General features: G+C 48.6%; 2 protein-coding genes across 3 annotated transcripts in view; both read left to right on the plus strand.

Annotated features, from left to right (window-relative positions):
- The window catches only part of RHBDD2 (rhomboid domain containing 2), a 37466-nt gene extending 35799 nt beyond the window's left edge, over positions 1 to 1667 (plus strand). Inside the window, exon 5 of the mRNA XM_089493373.1 lies at positions 1581 to 1667. The gene's annotated coding sequence lies outside the window, so the exon portion shown is untranslated. The remainder of the gene's footprint in view (positions 1 to 1580) is intronic.
- Positions 1594 to 19704, plus strand: POR (cytochrome p450 oxidoreductase). 2 transcript variants are annotated; one of them, XM_089493370.1, is made up of 15 exons: positions 1594 to 1775; positions 8411 to 8459; positions 9088 to 9216; positions 9623 to 9772; positions 12089 to 12213; positions 12614 to 12703; positions 13028 to 13126; positions 13726 to 13842; positions 14976 to 15094; positions 15913 to 16094; positions 16454 to 16603; positions 16968 to 17235; positions 17404 to 17549; positions 18081 to 18166; positions 18419 to 19704. In XM_089493370.1, exons 1-15 carry the CDS (start codon positions 1594 to 1596, stop codon positions 18561 to 18563), a joined length of 2037 nt encoding a protein of 678 aa, XP_089349496.1. In that variant the 3' UTR covers positions 18564 to 19704. The 2 variants fall into 2 exon arrangements, with proteins under 2 accessions (XP_089349496.1, XP_089349497.1); XM_089493371.1 differs by lacking the exon at positions 1594 to 1775 and adding an exon at positions 6006 to 6184.
- Positions 19705 to 20357: the final 653 nt, after the last annotated feature.

Raw genomic sequence — 20357 nt, forward strand, 5'->3', positions numbered from 1 at the left:
GAGAGAAGGCTGCAGCTGTACGATAAAAGAGTGCGTCCTTTGCCTGTCGTCCAGAAAGTTAATCACTGCTTTGTTTTTGTGCATCCGGTGACGCTAAAAGGTCAGTGCAAGACTTGCGGTTTGTGTAGATGTGAAGTGAGGTTGGCGGTGGCTGTGGGGCAAAATGGAGTGTCTAGATCGAGGGAAGCAATAGTCCCACTACGTTTTGCGTTGGTCAGGCCTCACCTGGAATAATATTGTGTCCGGGTCTAGGCACCGCAAGGCAAGAAAGATGTGGACAAGCTAGAAAGTGTCCAGAGGAGAGGGACCAAAATGGGGAACGGTCTGGAAACCATGCTTTATGAGGAAAGACTTGGGGAGCTGGGGATGTTCAGCCTGGAGAAGAGATGGTTAAGGGGTGACATGAGAGCCATACTTAAACATTTGAAGGGGTGCCACATTGAGGATGGAGCAAGCTTGTTTCTTGCTGCTCCAGAGACTAATGTATGGAGATGGAGTGAGCTTGTTTTCTGCTGCTCCAGAGAATAGGGCATGGAGCAATGGATTCAAAGTACAGGGAAAGAAATTCCAGCTCAACATTAGGAGGAACATCCTGACAGTAAGGGCTGTGGAATATTTTGCTGGCATGGGGGGTGGTAGAGCCTCCTTTGGAGGCTTTCAAATGGAGGCCAGATGCCCATCTATCCCAGGGGGAGCTTGGCTTGTGTCTTCTTGCATGGCAAAATCGGGTTGGGCTGGATGACCTCTGGGGGATCTCTTCCAGCTCTACGATTCTAGCATTGTAGACACTTGGAACTTCAATTGAGTTACTTAGAAATGCAGTTTCTTTTGCATTCTGGTAAGTTGATAAAGAACACTAAGGCAACTAATGAACCGATCCTTGTTGACTGCATAGAGTAGCGCTTTTGCCCAACCATCTCACCTTTCCTGGGCTGTTCTTGTGTGGCTTGGCAACTGTGATGTTTCTGTCCAGGCTTTTGTGTGTGAATGCATGTTGAAATGAATGGCTGGCTCCAGGTTTTCTCGCCCACCCAGTCTGCTGATTCATTCCGACATTTGCTCTGCCTCTGCCTGGGTCCTCCTTGCTAATAAAATGTGCAAATTTCCCTTCTTCTTCCGGTGCCATTGCTACACAGGCTTGAAAGCCTTTGGAGAAAGAGTGCAATAGTAGATCTCAGGGGGGTGGTCTGGCCTTTGGACCTGGCAGGGGTTTCATTTAAGCTAGTGACTCTCTTACACAACTAGGTCATGTCTTGCAGACATCCCTGTCGCTGTACAGTTTGCGTCTGATGGTCTGTTGTTGTTGTTGCTTCTTTGTTTAAAGCAGTGGTTCCCAAACTTTGGCCCTCTGGGCGTTTTGGACTTCAGCTCCCCATATTGCTGAAGTCTGAAACCTCATTGTACAAAGCTCATCCCTCCCAAGCAAACAACCTGAACAAAATGCCCTGTTTCCAAAATTCCTGGAGTTCCCAACAAATGAAGCTGCTCATCCCGCCTTGAAGCTTTGGGTCCTACAATTCCTCCGTCGGTCAAGATCGATGGCCACAACTTGACCCTCTTTCTTTTCTCTCTCTTTGCAGTCTTTCTGCCACCATGGGGACAGCATCGTCCAAGGAAGACGCCGCTTCGGCAAAGACCCCCGAGGCATCGGTCCCCTTCAGCATCACAGATGTCTTCCTTTTTTCCGTCATCATCGGCCTCTTGACATACTGGTTTTTCTTCCGCAAGAAGAAGGAAGAAGTCCCAGATTTCACCAAAATCCAGCCACCAAACACGTAAGTGGTGAAAGGAGGACAAGTTGTTTGTGCATGTCTGGGTGTGTGTGTTTAGACACCTTGGTCCCAACGCATTGTGTTTTCCCACAGTGAGTCCTGGACATTTTGTTCTCCTTGATCGGGATGGAAGGTGTTCCCAGGTGTCTAATAAGGACTGTGTTTATTTCTTTTTTATCAAGGGGACACAGCATTGCCATGTAATTTAATTTCCATTCAGAGAACATTAAGTATTACAGTATGTCTTAGATTTGCAGATGACACAGAACTAGAAGGAGCAGCAAATAACCCAGGAAGACAAGACAGGGACAGGATTTGAAATGGTCTGCAAATCCCAACATTCAGTAGGATGCAGCCATAACAGTTAAAGTGGCATAAAAGTGCTATAATTGTGGAGTGTGAAAGGGCCCCAGGAGGAAGAGCATTCCTCCCCATGGTGCCCCTCACTTCCAACAGTCACCAACCTCGCTTCATATCTGCAAGCACAACAGGTCTTACAATGACCTTTCAGCATGGCCACATGCAAAGGACACACTCGTATCGCACAGCTGCTGTCCCTTTTCTCTGAAAACACCGGCTCCACTTTCTAGATCTCAGGTTTGGAATGAGAATCCCAAACAGACGCTTGCACCTCAACACGCACCTCCATCATGAGGCGACATAGGCGCAACTAGAGAGGCCTGCAAGCGACAGGTTGCTCGACAGGTCCTGACCAGTTTTCTTTTGAGAGTCTGTCAAGTTGTTCGTCTTTTTCTTTTCGGATTATAACTCCCATCTTTTATGCCGACTGAGGATGCTGGCTGAGCTGGATGTTAGAGTCCTCAAAATATAGGGAACGTGGTTATGTTCAGCTTGGAGAAAATCAGATGGACATGGCAATCATCTTTACAGATCTGAATGGATGTCATGTAGAAGATGGAAGAAGCTTGTTTTCTGCTGCTCCAAGATTAGAAAAACCACCAGTGGCTTCAAACGACAAAAAAAGAGATTCTGCCTAAACATTTACTGCAAGAACAGATTGCCCCAGAAGATGATGGACTCTCCATCTTTGTAGGTCTTTAAACAGAGGTTAAGATGCATCCACACTGGAAGAATAATCCAGTTTGTCACCGCGTTAATTGCCTTGGCTCAAGGCTATGGAATTCTGGGAGTTGCGAGTTTGTTGTGGGCCCAGAGCGGAACAGCCCCTCACATCCTCTAACTCCCAGAATTCCATAGCCTTGAGCCAAGGCAATTAAAACGGTGCCAAACCAGGTTATTCCTCCAGTGTGGTTGCAACCCTAGATGGGCATCTTTCAGGGGTGCTTTTCTTGTGCATTCCTGCATGATAGGGGTTTGGACTGGATGGCTCTTGTGGTCTCTTTTGACATTCGACATGGGGGAATGTTGTTTTGTGCCTTCAAGTCGTTCCTGACTTAGGACCACCCTAAAGCGAACCTCTCATGGGGTTTTCTGGTCACATTTCTTCAGAGGGGGTTTGCCACTGCCATCCTGTGGGGCCGAAAGAGTGTGACTTGCCCAGTGTCACCCAGTGGGTTTACTTGGCTGAGCCCGGATTTGATCCCTGATCTCCAGAGTCCGGTGCTCAAACCACTATGCCATAGTGACTTTTGGTGGAATTGTGAGAGGCTATATGGTCCAGTCCCCTTTGCTTTGCTGCAGGAATCGTATGGCTATGACCACCTGGATGGATGGACCAGTCAGTCCGGTTTCTGTTTCAACATTTCCAGAAAGTCAGGAACTGCCCACCTCTTGGGATATCCAGCTAAGAATCTCCGAAAGCCATCAGACCTTGGAAAGGTTTCCAGCAGTTAGCCAAAACCGGTGTTACCCTTTTAGAAGGTCGCCCCGTGTCCTTTCAGTGTTTGCTTTTTAAGCGGCAGCTTCTTGCCAGGCTCCCCAAGTGGATGATGGCAACCTCTGCCCTGCGGTCTGAACCAGAAAAACTGGCTTCTGCAGCTAGTACGTGAGGAGGTGATTCTGAACTCATCTCATATGACCTCTTCTCTTTGCATATGATGACTTTGTTGCATAACTATGGAGGTGGTGGTTGTTTTTTAAGCTAATGGAGGTAGAAGGGAAAAGGAACAAAACCTTGGGAGACGGGAAACCCAGCTGTGCCCTTAGCTGAGTGGCTTCTATGTCAGTGGGGCATAAATCCATGCCAGAGTTTGACTATAAAGGAGGTCATGGTACTGAATATATGGGGCAGAATAAGGTTTGATACCCTGGAGAATGCTGTTAAGCCTTGAAGTGGAGCTCTAGAATTGTGTGACTGTGGGAACCAATGCTTTGAATGCAGGACTTCCCAGGTTGAGTCCCTGATGTCTCCAAACTGACAGAGGTGGCTTGTGGCTTCCCAAATTTGCACCTCAAAGGGGTTATATATCTCATGAGGCCGAGGGGTTGTACACACACTAGAGAACCTGCTTTAAAGCTCAAAGTGAAATGTGGCGTGGGTTCAGCACCCCACTGAATGGAAACCATGCTCTTTGGGTCAGTGCTGTGGGATCCTGGGATTTGGAGTTTGTCACGGCACCAGAGTTCTTTGATGGAGAAGGCGAAATAGCTCACAAAACTACAAATCCCCAATTTCCATACCATAATTGAGGCTATTCCCCTTTTCTTTTATGGCTGCGTGTTGTTTTGTGCTCTCTGCTGCACTCCAGAAAGACAAAGCGATGAATTTGTTGTGGTGCCGTGTTGTAAAATATCCTGTGTCCTATAAACAACCTTTGAAAGTCAAGATTAAGAAACTTCAGAGAGTCAAAAAGGACTTTTTTGGCTAACAATGCCTACCTCCTTTCGCTAGTATGGGATTCTGGGTTTTGTCGTCCAAAACAAATGACTTTTTCCAACATCTGCTGATTTTTACTTGTCCTTTTCTTGCTGGCGTTTCTGGATGCTGCTGTGCCAAAAGGTATCCTTTCCAGGCAGATTTAAAAAGAGGGAGGGAAAGCCACGCGAGAATTAGATTCATGCTTCAATGTGACATCTATTTCAGTCCAAAAGTGAAGATTACAACTTTGGGCTTTTTCCTATTTCAAAGTTTAGCTGGATTGTACAAAGCGTACAAAAGATGGAAGGGATTGTTGTCTTGGCTTTAACTTGTATTGTCAACTCCGAATGGGTTTAAAAATAGTTGAGGAACAAATTGTTGGCTGTTCTAGTTTCTCAACAGGGCAGAGAAGGTCTCCGTGTCTGATGTCCAAGGTATTTCATCATCTTACATATAAGATTGTTGCCTTAGGGTTTTCCTGGTCATTTATTCAGAGGAGATTTGCATGGCTTTAACTGGAGGCTGAGAGAGTGTGACTTGGCTAAGGTCACCCAGCGGGTTTCCATGGCTGAATTGCGTTGTTGTGTTCCTACAAGCTGTTTTCAATTTAGAGCGACCCTTGGGGAACCTATGACGTCTTTTGTTTTTGCAAGATGTGTTCGGCGCGGGTTTGCCATGGCCTTCCCCGGAAGCTGCGAAAGTGTGACCTACGCAAAGTCACCCAAGGGCTGAGTAGGAACTCTAAGCACACAGACTGCTACAAGAAAACCGGTTCCAAAAAAGTACCTGCGTTTTGTGCGCCTTGAAGTCATTTCCAACTTATGGTTATGGTTTTCATTTGCCAAGGTTCGTCCCAAGGAGGTTGGGCATTGCCTTCCTCTAAAACTAAGAAAGAATGACTTGGTTCATCATCACCATTGCCGGGCAAGGATTCGAACCCGGTTCTCCAGGAGTCTTTTTTTACTTTCCTCTTCACTCTCAAAGTGAACACTGGAAAGTTTGCTTTTCTTCATCTCTTCTTGTCAGTTCATTTTGGGAACTTGCAAAGAGAGTCACTAGCAGAGTAACAGAAGTTTCCCATCATTAAAAAAAGCAATGCCCAGACCCTTTCTCTTTATGAAAAGGCTCTGGTCTTATGCCAATTGCTCCGGGAACGTGGAAATCTCTTGCCACACAGATCTGGTCCTTGAATGGCAAAAGCGGAGACCCTGGGAACCTCCTTTCTCCAGCACAGCTTTCTCTCCCTCCCCTTGCTCTGTTTCTTTCCTCTTTTTCCCTCCCTTTCTTCATTCCTTACTTCCTCTGCCAGATGTTTCAGTTCTTGGGTTCGTGCCGGACCCCTCCGGGGAACTCGGGAAGCGTCCGGCACGAAAAATCGCAGAGGATCTCAGCGCCTCCGTGTCGTCGCACACGGGGGAGTTGGTATGCGTGCTTTGCTCCACTTGAACAAAAGGAGGCCGCCGGCCTCGGCAGGCTGAAAAGAACCGAGACTGGATTAGGATGAGGAGTGCCGCCGATGGGTTCTCACCGCCACCGAGCCAAGTTTAACCTCGCCGGATCTCTCCAGCTGCGCTTCTGAATCCATCATGGGTTGCAGGTATTCCTCCCTCCAAGAGGAGATGTCTTCTGGGAGGTAAGTCGGTCACTGGCGCACCCCTTGGCAACCTCTACTCCCTGGCCTCTTTGCACATTTTTGGACAACCGCTAGCTGTCCTGGCCCCGGGTAACAGATTCCCATCCCACGGCGTTGAGAACATTGGATGCCGAGGTTGTTGTTTTCTTTGCTGGCACAGGGAACATCTGGGAAATCAGTTCCAGAAACGTTCACGGATGCGGCCATGTGAGGCCGTCGGATTTCTGGGTGGCTGCTGTTGCAATCTTGGGACATCTTGTTCCTCTTTCCCTCTGTCCGAACTCTACCGAAAGTGTGTCCTGGTTGCGGAAAGTGAAATGAAAGGTCAGGGGCAAGATGTTTGCAAACTCGTTCGAGACTTAGCAGGACCTTGTAAAGGTTTCGGGACACGCACACCTCTCCCACAGGACCAAGGGTCAAAAAGGTTTAGCTGTCGGAGGAAAGGCAGCCCTGGAGGGTATTTATTCCAGTGGTGGCCTGCAGGCTTGACTGCTGCAGTGTGCTTTGTGTGGGGCTGCCCTTGGAGAGGATCCAGAATTTCTAATTGGGACTGAAGTGGTTCATTCTTACAGATGCCATTGTAGAGGCAGACACACGAAAACTGGAGATGGCTTGGAAGTGAGTGTCTTGAGAGGCTTTTTATGCTTCACCATAAGACACTTCATAAGGAGTAAGCTTTACAAAATACATGGGATCTCTGAGCAAACTGTATAGGATTGCTCTGTAAATGGCATTAGAAATTTATGGAGGTCCCAGCATGGTGGAGTGGTTTCAGCACAGGACTAGGACTCTGGAGATTTGGGATTCAATTAAGTGCTCAGCCACGGAGGCCCACTGGCTGACCATGGGCAAGTCACACACTCTCAGCCTCAGCAGAAGGCAAAGGGGACTCCTCTCTGAAGAACCCCAGCCAAGAAATCCCAAGGAGAAGGCCGCCATGAGTCCAAAGTCGACCGGACGACTGCTTTGAGAGTCTGAAGCGTCTAGCAGCATTTAAGCTAAAACAGAACGGCTAAAGCAATGCGTATCAGAAAAGTTCTGAAAGCGTTTAACATCCGATCCAAACGTGAATTTTAAAATGCGCAGTAACGCATATTTCAAAATGCAGCATCCCTCTGTGTTGGGTCTGTTTCTCCCCCGGGTCTTGCCTTCTTTTTCCATTGTGGAAAGAAGGGTAAAAAATGAGAACTGGCCCCTCATCCCCAGCCTTTGAATCCTGTTGGAAGGAGGAAGGTAGGCAGGCGGCCAATTCCTCCTCCTCTTCTGTTTTCCAAAAGCTCCCTGGTGTTCAGTGGGATTCAATTAAACCACCCCTCCTCCTCCTCCTCCTCTCTTTCCATCCCATCGGTGCCTCCCGCCTCTTGAGGCTGTGTTCGCTTTTTGCCAGATGTCTTTCTCTCAGATCCAAAGAGAGATCCAGATGAGGAGGTGCCCCACGTCGGAAACCGCGACCGCAAAGTTTCCAAGTCTCTGCTTCTCCGGCGTTGGGAGCGCTAGTCTTGCCGGCGCTCATCCGGAGCAGCTTTGAGTCCCCGGGGGAGTTGAGTCACTAAAAGGGCCCTGAGGAAAGTGGCGTAATGCAATAATAATAATAATAATAATAATAATAATAATAATAATAATAATACAGTTGGCCCTCCACATTTGCGGCTTTGACTTTTGCAGGTTTGATTCATTGCAATTTTTATTAATGTGTCCTCTCTAGGAATCTCTTAAGTCTTCCATTGCACTGGAGAACCTACAGCAGTGATGGGGAACCGTTTCGAGGCCGAGTGCCCAAACTGCAACCCCCAAACCCACTTATTTATTGCAAAGTGCCATGTCCCTCTAGCTTTCTAGTAACAAATTCCATGCTGGGACGATGGCACATGTGCCCACAGAGAGGGCTCTGAGTGCCACTTCTGGCATACGTGCCATAGGTTCGCCATCACTGACCTACAGGTTCCTAGAGAAAACCCTTTTCTAGGCATTTGTAGGTCCTCAACCATTATTTTGGACTACAGTTGCATGCTGCCTGAAGATCAGGGAGCTATCTGAAATCTGGGACTTGTAACCCAGAAAAGTAATGTTTTCCAAGCTCTGATTTGTCTGATTCGGGCAGCCTTACAGGTGTGGGACTACAATGCCTACAAGTCCCCAGCCAGCAGCTGATTTGTAGGCTGATGGGAGTTGTAGTCCATCACTCCAGTGCAGATATTAACATTTCCCTCTTTTTCTTTCTTCTAGAGGTCAGTCGACAAATGAGGGCAGCTTCATTGAGAAAATGAAAAAGACGGTAAGCGTGGCTTAATTCTCCCTGTGGTTTAGGCTGGTAGACCTTCAAATATGCAACCTAAGTGAATGCAGTTCTTAATGCAAAGGAGGGCAAAGTGTGGACTGTGGCACCCAGGGCTGGTTGTGTGGCCTCCTATGGTCCCACAAGGGACACCCTACATTTTTTTGTCCCCAAACCGCCCCCATACATCCAAGAACTCCGCATTAATACCAAACACATCCATTTTCTTCTGCAGCCCTTCTCAACTCCCAGTAAGCTTTGCCTGCAAAGTGATGGGGAATGCTGGGAGCTGCGATCCAAGAGCATCTGGAGGGCTGCATGGTTCTCATCCCAGATTTAGAGCTATATAAAGACACAGAAAGTGGGGAGAGAAAGATAATTTGTGAAGAAGGCAAGGTTGCTACCTGAGCAATGCAAATATCTGAAATAGCCAGTTTAAATATCGAATTAGCCTGTTACTTGTAGTTACCTCCATTCCCAGTGAGGATGGGTGCATGTACACTGTAGAAACAATGCAGCTTAACACCACCACTATCTTTACAAAGTGACTTGACAAGCTCTCTGCCTTACTGAGCCATTACAAAGCCTTCAGAACTAAAATACCCCTCCTTTTTTGTCTTCATTCCAGGGAAGAAATATCGTTGTGTTCTATGGTTCTCAGACGGGGACAGCGGAAGAGTTTGCCAACCGCCTCGCCAAGGATGCCCACCGGTATGGGATGCGGGGCATGTCTGCCGACCCAGAGGAGTATGAATTGGTATGTCCTCTACTAGTTTTGCCCCTCGAGGGGCTTGACGTGTCCTTTTTCTAAAATGACGATTTTTTAAAAATCACATTGAGTTACCATGGCATAATGGTTTGAGCACTGGACTGTGACTCTGAGGATCAGGGTTCAAATCCTGGCTCAGCCATGTAAACCCGTTGGATGACCTTCGACAAGTTACGCTCTCTCAGCCTCCTCTGAACAAATCCTGCCAAGAAAACCTCATCATGATAGATTCACCTTAGGGTTGCTGTAAGTCAGAAGCGACTTGAAGGCACACAGCAGCAACAACAACGGCATTACGTTATACGACTTTCAGTTACATAGCAGTTGAGTTTCCCTTATCTGCAATGCTTCACCAGAGGTAGTTCCTTATTTTCTGCCTGTCTTTCCCTTCCAGTCGGACCTGAGCCGCCTCTCGGAGATCGACAAGTCCCTGGCGGTCTTTTGCATGGCCACCTATGGCGAAGGGGACCCCACGGACAATGCCCAAGACTTCTACGATTGGCTTCAGGAGACGGACACTGATCTTTCCGGCCTCAAATACACAGTGAGTCTTTTCCGCCTCTTGTTTCTTTTCTCCAGTCCTTTTCAGGCGCTTGAAAGATAAAGTGAGAGCTTGCCTGAGACGGAGGAGTGGTTTGGTGCAGGGAAAGGTGTGCCGAAGTAACTTGACCTTCTTGGTCCCCAAATTTAGTTTTCTTTTTCTCTGTTGAACATCTCTTGCCATCAAGAAGTCCCTTCCTAATGTTTAGGTGGAATCTCTTTCCTTGCAATTCGGATCCTGGTCTCTGTAGCAGGAGAAAACAAGCTCACTCTTTATCTTCTATGCCACATCCCTTCAGGTATTTAAAGTTGGCTCTGAGGGTATTTCTACATTGTAGAAATAATGCAGTTCGACACAACTTTTAAGTGCTGTAGCTCCTGGGATTTGCACCTTCACGAGGTCTTTAGCCTTCTCTGCCAAAGAGTGCAAATCCCAAGTCCTGTGGCAGTTAAAGTGATTCAAACTACATTACCTCTGCAGTGTACATGCACTGAGGTCTTCTTTACAGTTGTAAACTGCGTAGTTCAGTATGAAGCGGTATATAAATGAAGCTCTACGATTTGTTTGCTTCTATTCTCCAAGCTAAGCATCCCCAGCTCCCTCGGTCCTTCCTCATAAGGCTCAGTATCCAGACCTTTCATCTTGACGGCTATCTTTTTTAGTCTTGTCCTGTCTAAAATAGGATACAGTACCCCACTGGAGCCCTGCGGCACCATATTTCCACTAGTGCTTGGAAGGTTTACTTTTGGGGACGACCACTCCCAGGATCCCCCCTGTCAGTCCAGAAAAGTAACTTATCTCAGGCTCAGTGGTACTCGAGAATATGCCTCTGATTCATTGCTCCTTCAAGAGCAATGCGTCACGGAGGGGGGGGGGGGATTGTGTGTGTATTTATAGCCGCACATGGCCTCTCTCTGGGCTCTTTGGAAGGCCGAGATGCGCTGCCGGCCTCGTCTTGCCAGCTAATTGGGTAGCCCTTGCTGACATCCGTCCTCCTAAATCTGTTCAAGCCTCCCAATTTAGTTGCTCTTTTCCGGTGCTTAAAGTCTAATTGCCAGGAGTAATGAGGCGAGGAGCGGCTCGGCGGCATTTGAATGGCGTCAGTGCTGGAGGGACGAGCCCCAGATGGAGGGAGAACAGAGGAGCCTCACTCTTCTACTACTCACCCCATACAATTGTGTCTTTCCTTTCCAAGCTAGGAGTGGACAACTTCATCAGGCCCTGAATCCGGCCCTCCTGGGGTCCAGATCTGGCACTCCTGGGGTTCTCCAAAAACCCCTACTTTGCAACATCTTTAATTTTGTGCTTCCCTTTTCACTTCCCATTCTTCAACCTTCTATACAGAAATAGACCTTTCTAGTCTGTTCCACCTCGGATAACTTAACATCACATATTGTACTTCATTCGTACATTTTTATCTACTGAAATACATGCAAAAATCGAATTATACGTGGTCCTTGAGGACCGAAAGCCATTCCCCATCCTTACTTCCAGCCCCAACTCCCCACCTAGGTTTACAGAGAGCTTCCCATTGTATCTGAGTTTCAGTGCCAAGAGAGCAAAGGCGAAGATTGTCATCTCTTTTACTTTCGCCGTTATAAATCTAAGTCCTTTCCCATTGAACAGCACCCTCTTAGGAAAAAGCGTGTTGTTGGGCCTGGAGCTGTATGACTCAGGATGCATTTTGCCTTGTAGCCTTGTAGGCCTTGTTCGCTTGGTTAGAGAATGGGTCAAGGAAAAGTCCTGCATCCGGAGATAGTACAGGGAGGTGGAGGAATCCTTATCCCAATGCCAAAAAGATAAGGCGCCCCATCTCTGGGCAGCTGGTAAACATCTCAGCAAGGAGCATGGGAATGTTTCCCCCTTTCTGCTTGGCCCAGACTCTTTAGGTTGGATGACCTGAAGCTTTTTTAGAAGCTTCTGTAGAAGGAAAAAGGTACGTCGGATGCTGTTACGCAAAGGCTTTTGCTTCACAGCCGCTTGCAACCCTGCATAGCTGGTGTGTATGTATTCTTTTCTTCTTACTTGCCTATCTGTTTGAAACCGATTTCTTACAAACTCATTAACACTCATTAACACTCTGGTGGTTGCTGTGTTCTGCATTTAATGTATGCCTATGTATGTCTACCGCTGTAAATACTATATCTCAATGTAGCTAAACAAGGATGTCTATCTTTCAGTGGTTTGTAGATCTTTATAAAATGGCCTTTCTCAAGACCAGGGCTGTAGGGTCATTTTGCCTGCCTCATACTCAGGGTCTTGTGCTGCGAGCGCTACCCTGCTCCATCTCCTGAATTCCCTCCTCTTGTCCTTTCCTAGGTGTTTGGGCTCGGGAACAAGACCTATGAGCACTTCAACGCCATGGGGAAGTACGTAGACAAACGGCTAGAAGAACTGGGAGCCCAGCGGATCTTTGAGCTTGGCTTGGGAGACGACGATGGGAAGTGAGTGGCTGTGCTAAAAAGTGAAGAGAGTCAGGTGATGGTGTGTAGTTGGATTCGGAGTCCCATTTGCTCCAGCTAGTGTTGCCAAATTTGCAAAACGGCAATAAAGGACTGTCAGAAGCCATGACATTCAAGGTGCCTGACAGACAGGACGCAACTGTTGATGCAGTTGAAATTAGCAAGGCATCACACCCTTAAAATCCCATTGCAGTTGGTTCCTAAAGCTTGAGTTTCTCTTCCTGGTGGAAAGAAAGCAGGGATGCCCCAGCTCTCCTAGGGAGAGAGTTCCAAAACCTGGGACCAGCTTGGAAGGATCCTGCTGGACTCTTTGTACCCTTAGCTTTAAATTATTTTCCTTCCTCTTCTTCCCTCCTGCTTCCGTCTCTGTTGCTCCGAACAGCCTGGAAGAAGATTTCATCACATGGAGGGAGCAGTTCTGGCCAGCTGTGTGTGAGCACTTTGGTGTGGAAGCTACGGGAGATGAATCCAGGTCAGTGCAAGGGGCAGAAGTAGTGCCAGAGGTGGGATTGGGAGACATGGGTAGAAGGGGTATTCTGTTGCTCTCAGACAAATTCAGTGCAACCTCCTGTCCAGATAACCAGACTCCTTCCACAAGTAATGGATTTAGGGTTACCGCAAGAAGGTAACAATCCCAAAACTAGCCTAACCGCTGGATCATTTTGGTTCTCTCGCTGTGCCCTCTCAAGAATCTGAAACCAGCTGTGTTTTTTTTTTGGGGGGGGGGGGGGTTGTTGATTATTCTCTCCCTTTTCTCTTCTCTTATTCTCCTTCTTCCTCTTTCCTTCCTTCACAGCATCCGCCAGTATGAACTGGTTGTCCACACCGACATCAACGCAAACAAGGTGTACACTGGGGAAATGGGCCGGCTGAAGAGCTACGAGAACCAGAAACCGTAAGTTGGGGGGGGAGTTATATTATGGGGGTCAAAGAGGAGGGCAAAGTGGAGATTGGTTGCGTTGGGGCAGCACTTGGATGCCATCTTCACAGTCTGTCATCTTCCTTAAGACAACAACCATGTGGTTTGTGGGCACATACAACCTCCAGGACGCCTACACACAAATGTCCCGATCCCATATTTTACAGCAATGGCAAATGTGGTCCACAGGCTATATATGGACTCCGAGAACTCTCTGGAGTAGCAAATTTAGCCACGTTTTTTCATGAGTGTGGAGAAGTCGTAGCCCCCAGACCTAAGGCTAAGTTCCTGATAGTAAGAAATAGGGCTGGTAATTCTTTTGCTCCCACCCCTTTTGCCTTTGGTTCACCCATCACTTGGAGCACTTCCCTGGATTTGGTCCTCCATCAACAAGAGACCTCCTACAACCACCTTCAGTATTGGTTTGCTAGCTAGTTTCATTGCTGCCCAGGGCAAATGGGTAACAAGGCAACCAAATGGAAGTGGACAGTTTTCAAAAGATCCTGGCACAAGGCAAGGAGTGAATCCTGGCTCCGCAGAGTTGTTGCTAATATAAGCCTCACGGTTACTTCCAGGCCTTTTGATGCGAAGAACCCCTTCTTGTCTCCAGTGACGGCAAACCGGAAGCTCAACCAAGGTGGGGAAAGGCATCTCATGCACCTCGAGGTGGACATCACCGGTTCCAAAATCAGGTAGGTATGGCAGCTGAGGACACTTCCAACTCTGTGATTCTACGATTCTATGACACAAACTTGATTTAGCTTGTTGGAAGCCTCTGGAATCTGCATGTTAAGAGCTGCCACCTTCTTCTTCTGAAGGTTTTGGACTATACCTTCCATCATTCCAGGATGGGAGGTGTAGTCAACCCAGCTAGGAGGCTGCCTGGTTTAGGAACGCAGAGGAAAGCCTTTCAGAACTTGATCTAAGGTCCATTTTGGCATGTTCTGTTGTGCCTTCGGTGATGGATCAGAGTCGCCAACTACCCCAGATAACTGACAGCTTTTATGTTAGGGGTTTTTATGTAGTGAAACTGCTTCGGTTTTCAGTAAAATTCGAAGACCTAGCTGTGTTACTCTGAGAAATCATTATGCAAAGGGATCTTGCAGCACCTTTGAGACTAGCTGAAAGAATGAAGTTGGTAGCATGAGCTTTCGTAGACTTGAGCCTCCTTCCTCAGATGCATTTAGTGGTGTGGAAACTGGATCTCAATGTGAACCTGAAGGTGCTGAACACCCCCCAAATAGATTTGGGGATACATGGTCCCTATGGCATAGACATCCTTCCCAGCCATTGGTGTATTTGCAAACAAACTGCTTCTGACCATATGGATTGTTTAGCCACTGTTGATGGGTGACGTCCTACAAAAATGGGCCGAGATCCTCTTTTGCAAAGCTTCTTCTCTACTTTGTAACCCTTGCCACCTCCATTTTGCTTGTTTTTTAAACTCCATGTTGCATTTCATGGCTCTTGTTGCAGTTATGCACCGAGAAGCATGAAGCCAGTGGGTCCCAAACTTTGGTCCTCCAGATGTTTTGGACTTTCAGCTCCCAGAATTCCCAATTGCTGGCCAAACTGGACAGGGCTTCAGAGAGCTGATGTCCGGAAAACCTGAAATACCAGAGTTGAAGATGCTAGTGGCTTGGCCCTACTGCTATTGCTTTTGGCTCTGCCTACCATTGGAAGGTGCCCCCCAAGAACTTTGCTGAAATCAAGTGCGGCCCTTGTTGAGCTGAAAGCGGTTCCCCAGACTTTTTTTATCTTCAGCATTGAATATTAAAAAGTGTGGCGTAGGGGAATCATGCAAGTCACTTGGTTTCTTTCCCAGATACGAATCGGGAGACCATGTTGCTGTGTATCCAGCCAATGACACCTTGTTGGTGAACCAGCTTGGAGAGATCTTGGGGGCTGATTTGGATACAGTCATCTCCCTGAACAACTTAGATGGTGAGTCACTTGTCCCCAATGGCCTTGTTCTTCCTTATCCTTTTGTTTCCTCTTTCTTTTTCTCCGTCTCTCTTTAGATTGGAGGTCAGGAATTGTAAAAAACAAAATAAAATAAGCCATTGTAAATTGCTCTGGAGGCCTGCATCCTCTAAAGGCACCAGATCCCATCCAATCTTGGAAGCTAAGCATGGTCAGCCCTGGTTAGTACTTGGATGGCAGACTACCAATGAATACCAGGCGCCATTAGGCTATTTTTCATAGGAAGCAGTGGGCAAAACCACAGTTTGGGATGTGGGGCCGTCTTTGCAGAGCGGCGTCACTGGATTCATTTTAGGGGGCAGCATTTTAGCTTTTTGCAAGCCATGCCCTCCCTTTTGTGCCAACTGGTAGAACTGGTTTTCTTTTCCCACAGTTATTGTGGTGCTGACTCAGACCTTTGCTTGTCTTTCTGGAACCTTCTTGACAAACCTGCAGGGCTGCAAACTACCTATAGTTTGTAGCGTATGCAAAACCTCTTTCAAATTCCCTGAAGGCTGAGGGGGTGGCACTGTGGGATACAAGCTTGTTGTAGGAGAGACAACAGGAAGGGAGCCAGAATGGGATGGGAGTCCCAGAACCTGTGAGATAGCCACTGAGAAGTCCTTCTCCCATGTCCCCACCAACTAGTGGTTGGCTGGGGGATTCTGGGAGTTGTAGTCCAAAAACGGTCAGACTTTCTTCCAAGTTCTGGACTGAGAGCACTTCCAACAAAAAAACTGAGGAAATCCATCGTTAGCCTCTTTCCTGACTTCGTTCCTTTGGCCTCTTCCTTCCTGCAGAGGAGTCCAACAAGAAGCATCCGTTCCCCTGCCCCACTTCTTACCGGACTGCCCTGACTTACTACCTGGACATCACCAACCCACCGCGCACCAACGTCCTCTATGAGTTGGCCCAGTATGCCACCGACGCCACTGAGCAGGAGCACCTCCGCAAGATGGCTTCCTCCTCTGCCGAAGGGAAGGTGGGTACCATAGGTGGCCTCTTTGGCAGCTCTTAGTGGCCAACATCCCACCTGCCACTGCCTCCAGGTGAAGGGCTTCCCCCAAGTTTTGTTGACTATTGGGTGGCAGTTTTCTGGTTTTTGGAATTATGTGAATTGTAGTGGGGGGAAAACATACAGGAACTTGGCCAAACCCTGAAGCTTGTAATGTAATTGCCAGGGAAGCTTCTCCAAGGTGGATATTACTTAACTGGTGCCACCACTGAAAAGTCCCTTCTCTTGCAAGTGGCCTCTTGTGGCATCATTTCTGGACTTCTAGGTGTATGACTTAACTGGAAATGTCTCTTTTTCTCCCGCCGTTGTTTGGCTAACCTGCGCAGGCCCTGTACCTTAGCTGGGTGGTGGAATCCCGGAGGAACATCCTGGCCATTTTGCAAGATACGCCTTCCCTGCGGCCGCCCATCGACCACCTCTGCGAGCTGTTGCCGCGTCTCCAGGCTCGCTACTACTCCATCGCCTCTTCCTCCAAGGTGAGCACAGCTGCGTGAACCCATCTTGGGGGTCCTTTTCACTGAACGAAAAATTGGTGGAGGTTGTAATCTGGGCAGGGGGCCATGTTATAGGTGGACTTTCTTGGTTGTATTTGGGGGTAGAGGAAGGGAACCACCAGGAAGCAAAGATGCCAGTATCTCACCCCATCCATGTGGAAAATGTTGTTTTTTGTGGAGTATTTGGGATTTCAGAATTTGGGATAAGAGAGGTTCAACCTGTAGAATTCTTATTTGGGGGAGCAATGGCCTTATTCTCCCCACGCTTCCTTAGCTAGACCCCCTGGTGTTTGGCGTCCACCCCCATGCTCCCCACTTACTGGCTTTCTTCCCTGCCTCCCCCCAGGTGCATCCCAACTCCATCTACATCTGTGCGGTCGTGGTGGAGTACACCACGAAAACGGGCCGGGTGAACAAAGGGGTGGCCACCAACTGGCTGAAGAACAAGCAGCCCATAGACAACGGCCACAAGTCCATGGTGCCCATGTACGTCCGCAAGTCCCAGTTCCGGCTGCCATTCAAATCTTGCACTCCCGTCATCATGATTGGGCCCGGCACAGGGATCGCCCCCTTCATGGGATTCATACAAGAGCGGGGCTGGCTCAAGCAACAAGGTGAGGAGTTCTTTTCATCCATGGAGACTCGTCCCTTAGCTGAGCTCTGGCCAGCTGGGCTAGTGAGTAAAGCTCTGGCCAACCAGGCTAGCCAGTAGAATTGATGTTCAGAGCAGAGTTGCCTCTTTGAAGCAGAGCCGTAAACATGGTGGTGTTGTGTCCTTCCAGGCAAGGAGGTTGGCGACACGGTGCTCTATTATGGTTGCCGGCATGCAAATGAAGACTACCTTTACAAGGACGAACTGGCCCAGTTCCTCAAGGAAGGGGCCCTCACGCAGCTCAACGTGGCTTTCTCCCGGGATCAAGCTGAGAAGGTAATGCCGTTTCCATTTCCCTCTATCTGATTTGGTCTCCTAAATGTAGTTCTGCCCCTCCCAAGGGGCACGTTTCTTAGGAGTAGGAATGGGGTGTGTGGAGTGGCAGGGCAGCCAAAGAGCATGGCGTCATGGCATAGACTTTTTACCAGGCCTGCGCTAGGTTTGTAAGTGGACAGTGGAGGCCAGGTGTATTGTTTCGGGAATGTAGGAATGTCCCAGAGGCTGACAGAAGGTGGTTACTTCTTGGTTTTTATATGGGATGGTGAGTTACCTCTGTGCATGAGTGTGGCAGAACCATTAGCCAGTTTGGTGTCTTGGCCATATAAGCCATACAAAGTTCCTCACTCAGGTATATCATTGCCGCGAGGATATTCCAAATTGGACCAAGGGGGCAAAATCCATTTTGGATCATTCTAGTCTTTTTAGCCAAGGGAAGGAACCTGCCTTTGCAGTCATAAGGACTAGGGCCTTTTAAAACTGGTGCCGTTTGTGAGATTCCTAACACCCCGCCATTCTCTTCCTCTCCAGATTTACGTTCAGCACCTGCTGAAGAAGAACAAGGAGAACGTTTGGAAGCTGATCCATGAGGATAATGGCCACATCTATGTGTGCGGGTGAGTCCAAGGCATGGGTGGTCAGCTCTGTGTTCAAAATCTGAAATCCTCCTCTGCCAGAGGTGACCATAGTCTCACACTGGAGAAGCTAGAGAGAGAACACTTCTCTAGGCATTTCTTGGTCTTAAAGTGCTTTTCAGGGGTCAACTTTTGGCAGATGTTGGGATATTTAGGGGTTCGGAGGTGGTTGGTGGGGTGGGAGTCTCTGCGGCAGCCACTGCCTGGACTCATCTTGGCTTTCCCTCCTTCCAGTGACGCCCGCAACATGGCCCGCGATGTGCAGAACGCTTTCTATGAGATTGTGGCCGAATACGGGAAGATGAGCCAGCAGCAGGCGGTGGACTACATCAAGAAGCTAATGACCAAGGGACGCTATTCCTTGGACGTCTGGAGTTAAGGGGGGGATGTCACTCGCTGGGGAGAGGAGGTGGGGTGCTTCTCAGGTGGCTGCTAGGAGAGTAAGGAAGAGGCTCCATAGTTTGGCTTCCTCTGTCTCCGACGCATTCCTTCCTAGGCTGTGTCCACACAGGCTTTGGGGTTCTTCGGCGGGACATTTAGGCCAGATCCAGCCAGGCACAGTCGAAGCACCAGCAAAACCCTGTCATATCTGTACTTTCTTTCTTTCTCTTCTCTTTCACCTGGGAGCAGCCGCTGTTGCGTAGATGTGCGTAAGGGGTATGTGTTCCTCTAGACACCTTTCTTTCTTCTTTTTTTGCGGGGGGAGGAAGAAACTCCATCTTTGTCTTGCAGCTATCTCTTGTTTGTTTTGATGGGACACATCCCTGTGAGACTTGGATGATGTTTGCAACTCAAAAATGCATAACGTCCCTCTTCTGTCCTCCTCCTGCCTTTCCATCTTTGCCTGTCAAACAGGCCGCATCTTTTCCTGGGCTGTTCTGGAAGCCTTTCTTGCTCAGAGGACCCATGCGGAGAAGGCACGGCTTTGCACTTCTCATATTTAAAGCCAACCATGGGGTTAAATAGGGGCAGGGTGGGTGGAAAGTAAAGCGACTCATTCTTTTAGCATTCTGTCCTGGTAGCTTGGAGCTGGTAGGCAGCAACGATTTGCACAAGGAACCAGTGAGAAATTGTACTCTTGCTCCCCTCTGAGTGCGAAACAGCACTTTGGGGGCAGCGAGGATGGATTGGAGCAATGGATCTCTCTGCCTGAATGGAGGAGGACATCTCTGCATTGAACTTTGTTTTCTCTTTTCGCTCTTCCCCTCGGTGGGGAAGCCCTTTCTGGTTTAGACCAGCAGCCGAGTGCCAGGCATTTCCTTAGCTGGCGAGACACGCCATGAAGATTGTCAAAATACTGGGCCAACTGAGGCAGGAGTGTGGCTTGCGGTGCCTTCTCAAGGTGGCCCCTGCCGTTCCTCTTCACGTCCGTTTGCCTCTCAGGCCACTTTGAAGCTGTTGCTGTCCGAGGCCCGACAAAAACGTGTATTTGTGCATTTGGGAGTTGAGCAGGCTGTCGGCTCAATGTACATAATTTTAGGAGACTCGCTCTTCAAATAAAATAAACCATGATTCTTCGGCACCGTTCTCTTTCTTGGCTGTGCGTCTCGGGTCGGAGGAGGGCTGGCGGGGAGATGGATAACGCTGAGAACGGAAATAAAGGGTCTCTGCGACTCCCACACTTGTGAGATACCTTCCAGGGACCCCCACGGATACCAAAATTGCCTCAGCTGGCGCACTTGGCGAAGTCCCTTTGTGCTCCTGAGGAGAAAACTTTTAAAATGGCACCCGCCTCGCTGGCGCACTCTCCACTTTGAGGAAAATGTTTAAATGGCCGCTGGCCTTGCTTCCTCGCTTGGCCGAGGAGAACCCAATTCATGGCCGTTTGCCATCGTACTTCTGAGGAGTTTATTATTGGCTGCCCCTGACTTTGGTCCTCGCCGGTCCCTGACTCTTTTGGGGTCAGACCCATTGGATCCATGGAAATGGAGGGCTGGCCGTATTTTCAAACATCCCTCGCTGACTCCAGCCTAAACACCCTTCCAAAAATGTATTCTTGCCATCCTATTCCTGAGGCCCTGTGCAAAATGGCTGCCCGCTCCCAGTGGTGGGTGGTTGGTTCCATGTCAGTGGAGCAGTAAATCCACTCCAGGCTTCAGGTAGCTTTAAAGCCTGGAGTGGACTCGCTACCCCACTGACATGGCAGCCACCGCCAACCAGAATTAACCTGGAT

The sequence above is a fragment of the Sceloporus occidentalis genome, unplaced genomic scaffold (genome assembly GCF_023333645.1).
Source record: "Sceloporus occidentalis isolate IW3139 unplaced genomic scaffold, rSceOcc1.0.p SCAF_64, whole genome shotgun sequence".
Lineage (NCBI taxonomy): Eukaryota > Metazoa > Chordata > Lepidosauria > Squamata > Phrynosomatidae > Sceloporus > Sceloporus occidentalis.

Bases quoted from the DNA above. Each gene is read 5' to 3' on its own strand.
- POR (XM_089493370.1), top strand. From the start codon at position 1,594: ATGGGGACAGCATCGTCCAAGGAAGACGCCGCTTCGGCAAAGACCCCC. The intron at 1,776-8,410 runs GTAAGTGGTGAA...TCTTTCTTCTAG, and splicing joins AAAATCCAGCCACCAAACAC to AGGTCAGTCGACAAATGAGG. The intron at 18,167-18,418 runs GTGAGTCCAAGG...CCCTCCTTCCAG, and splicing joins GGCCACATCTATGTGTGCGG to TGACGCCCGCAACATGGCCC.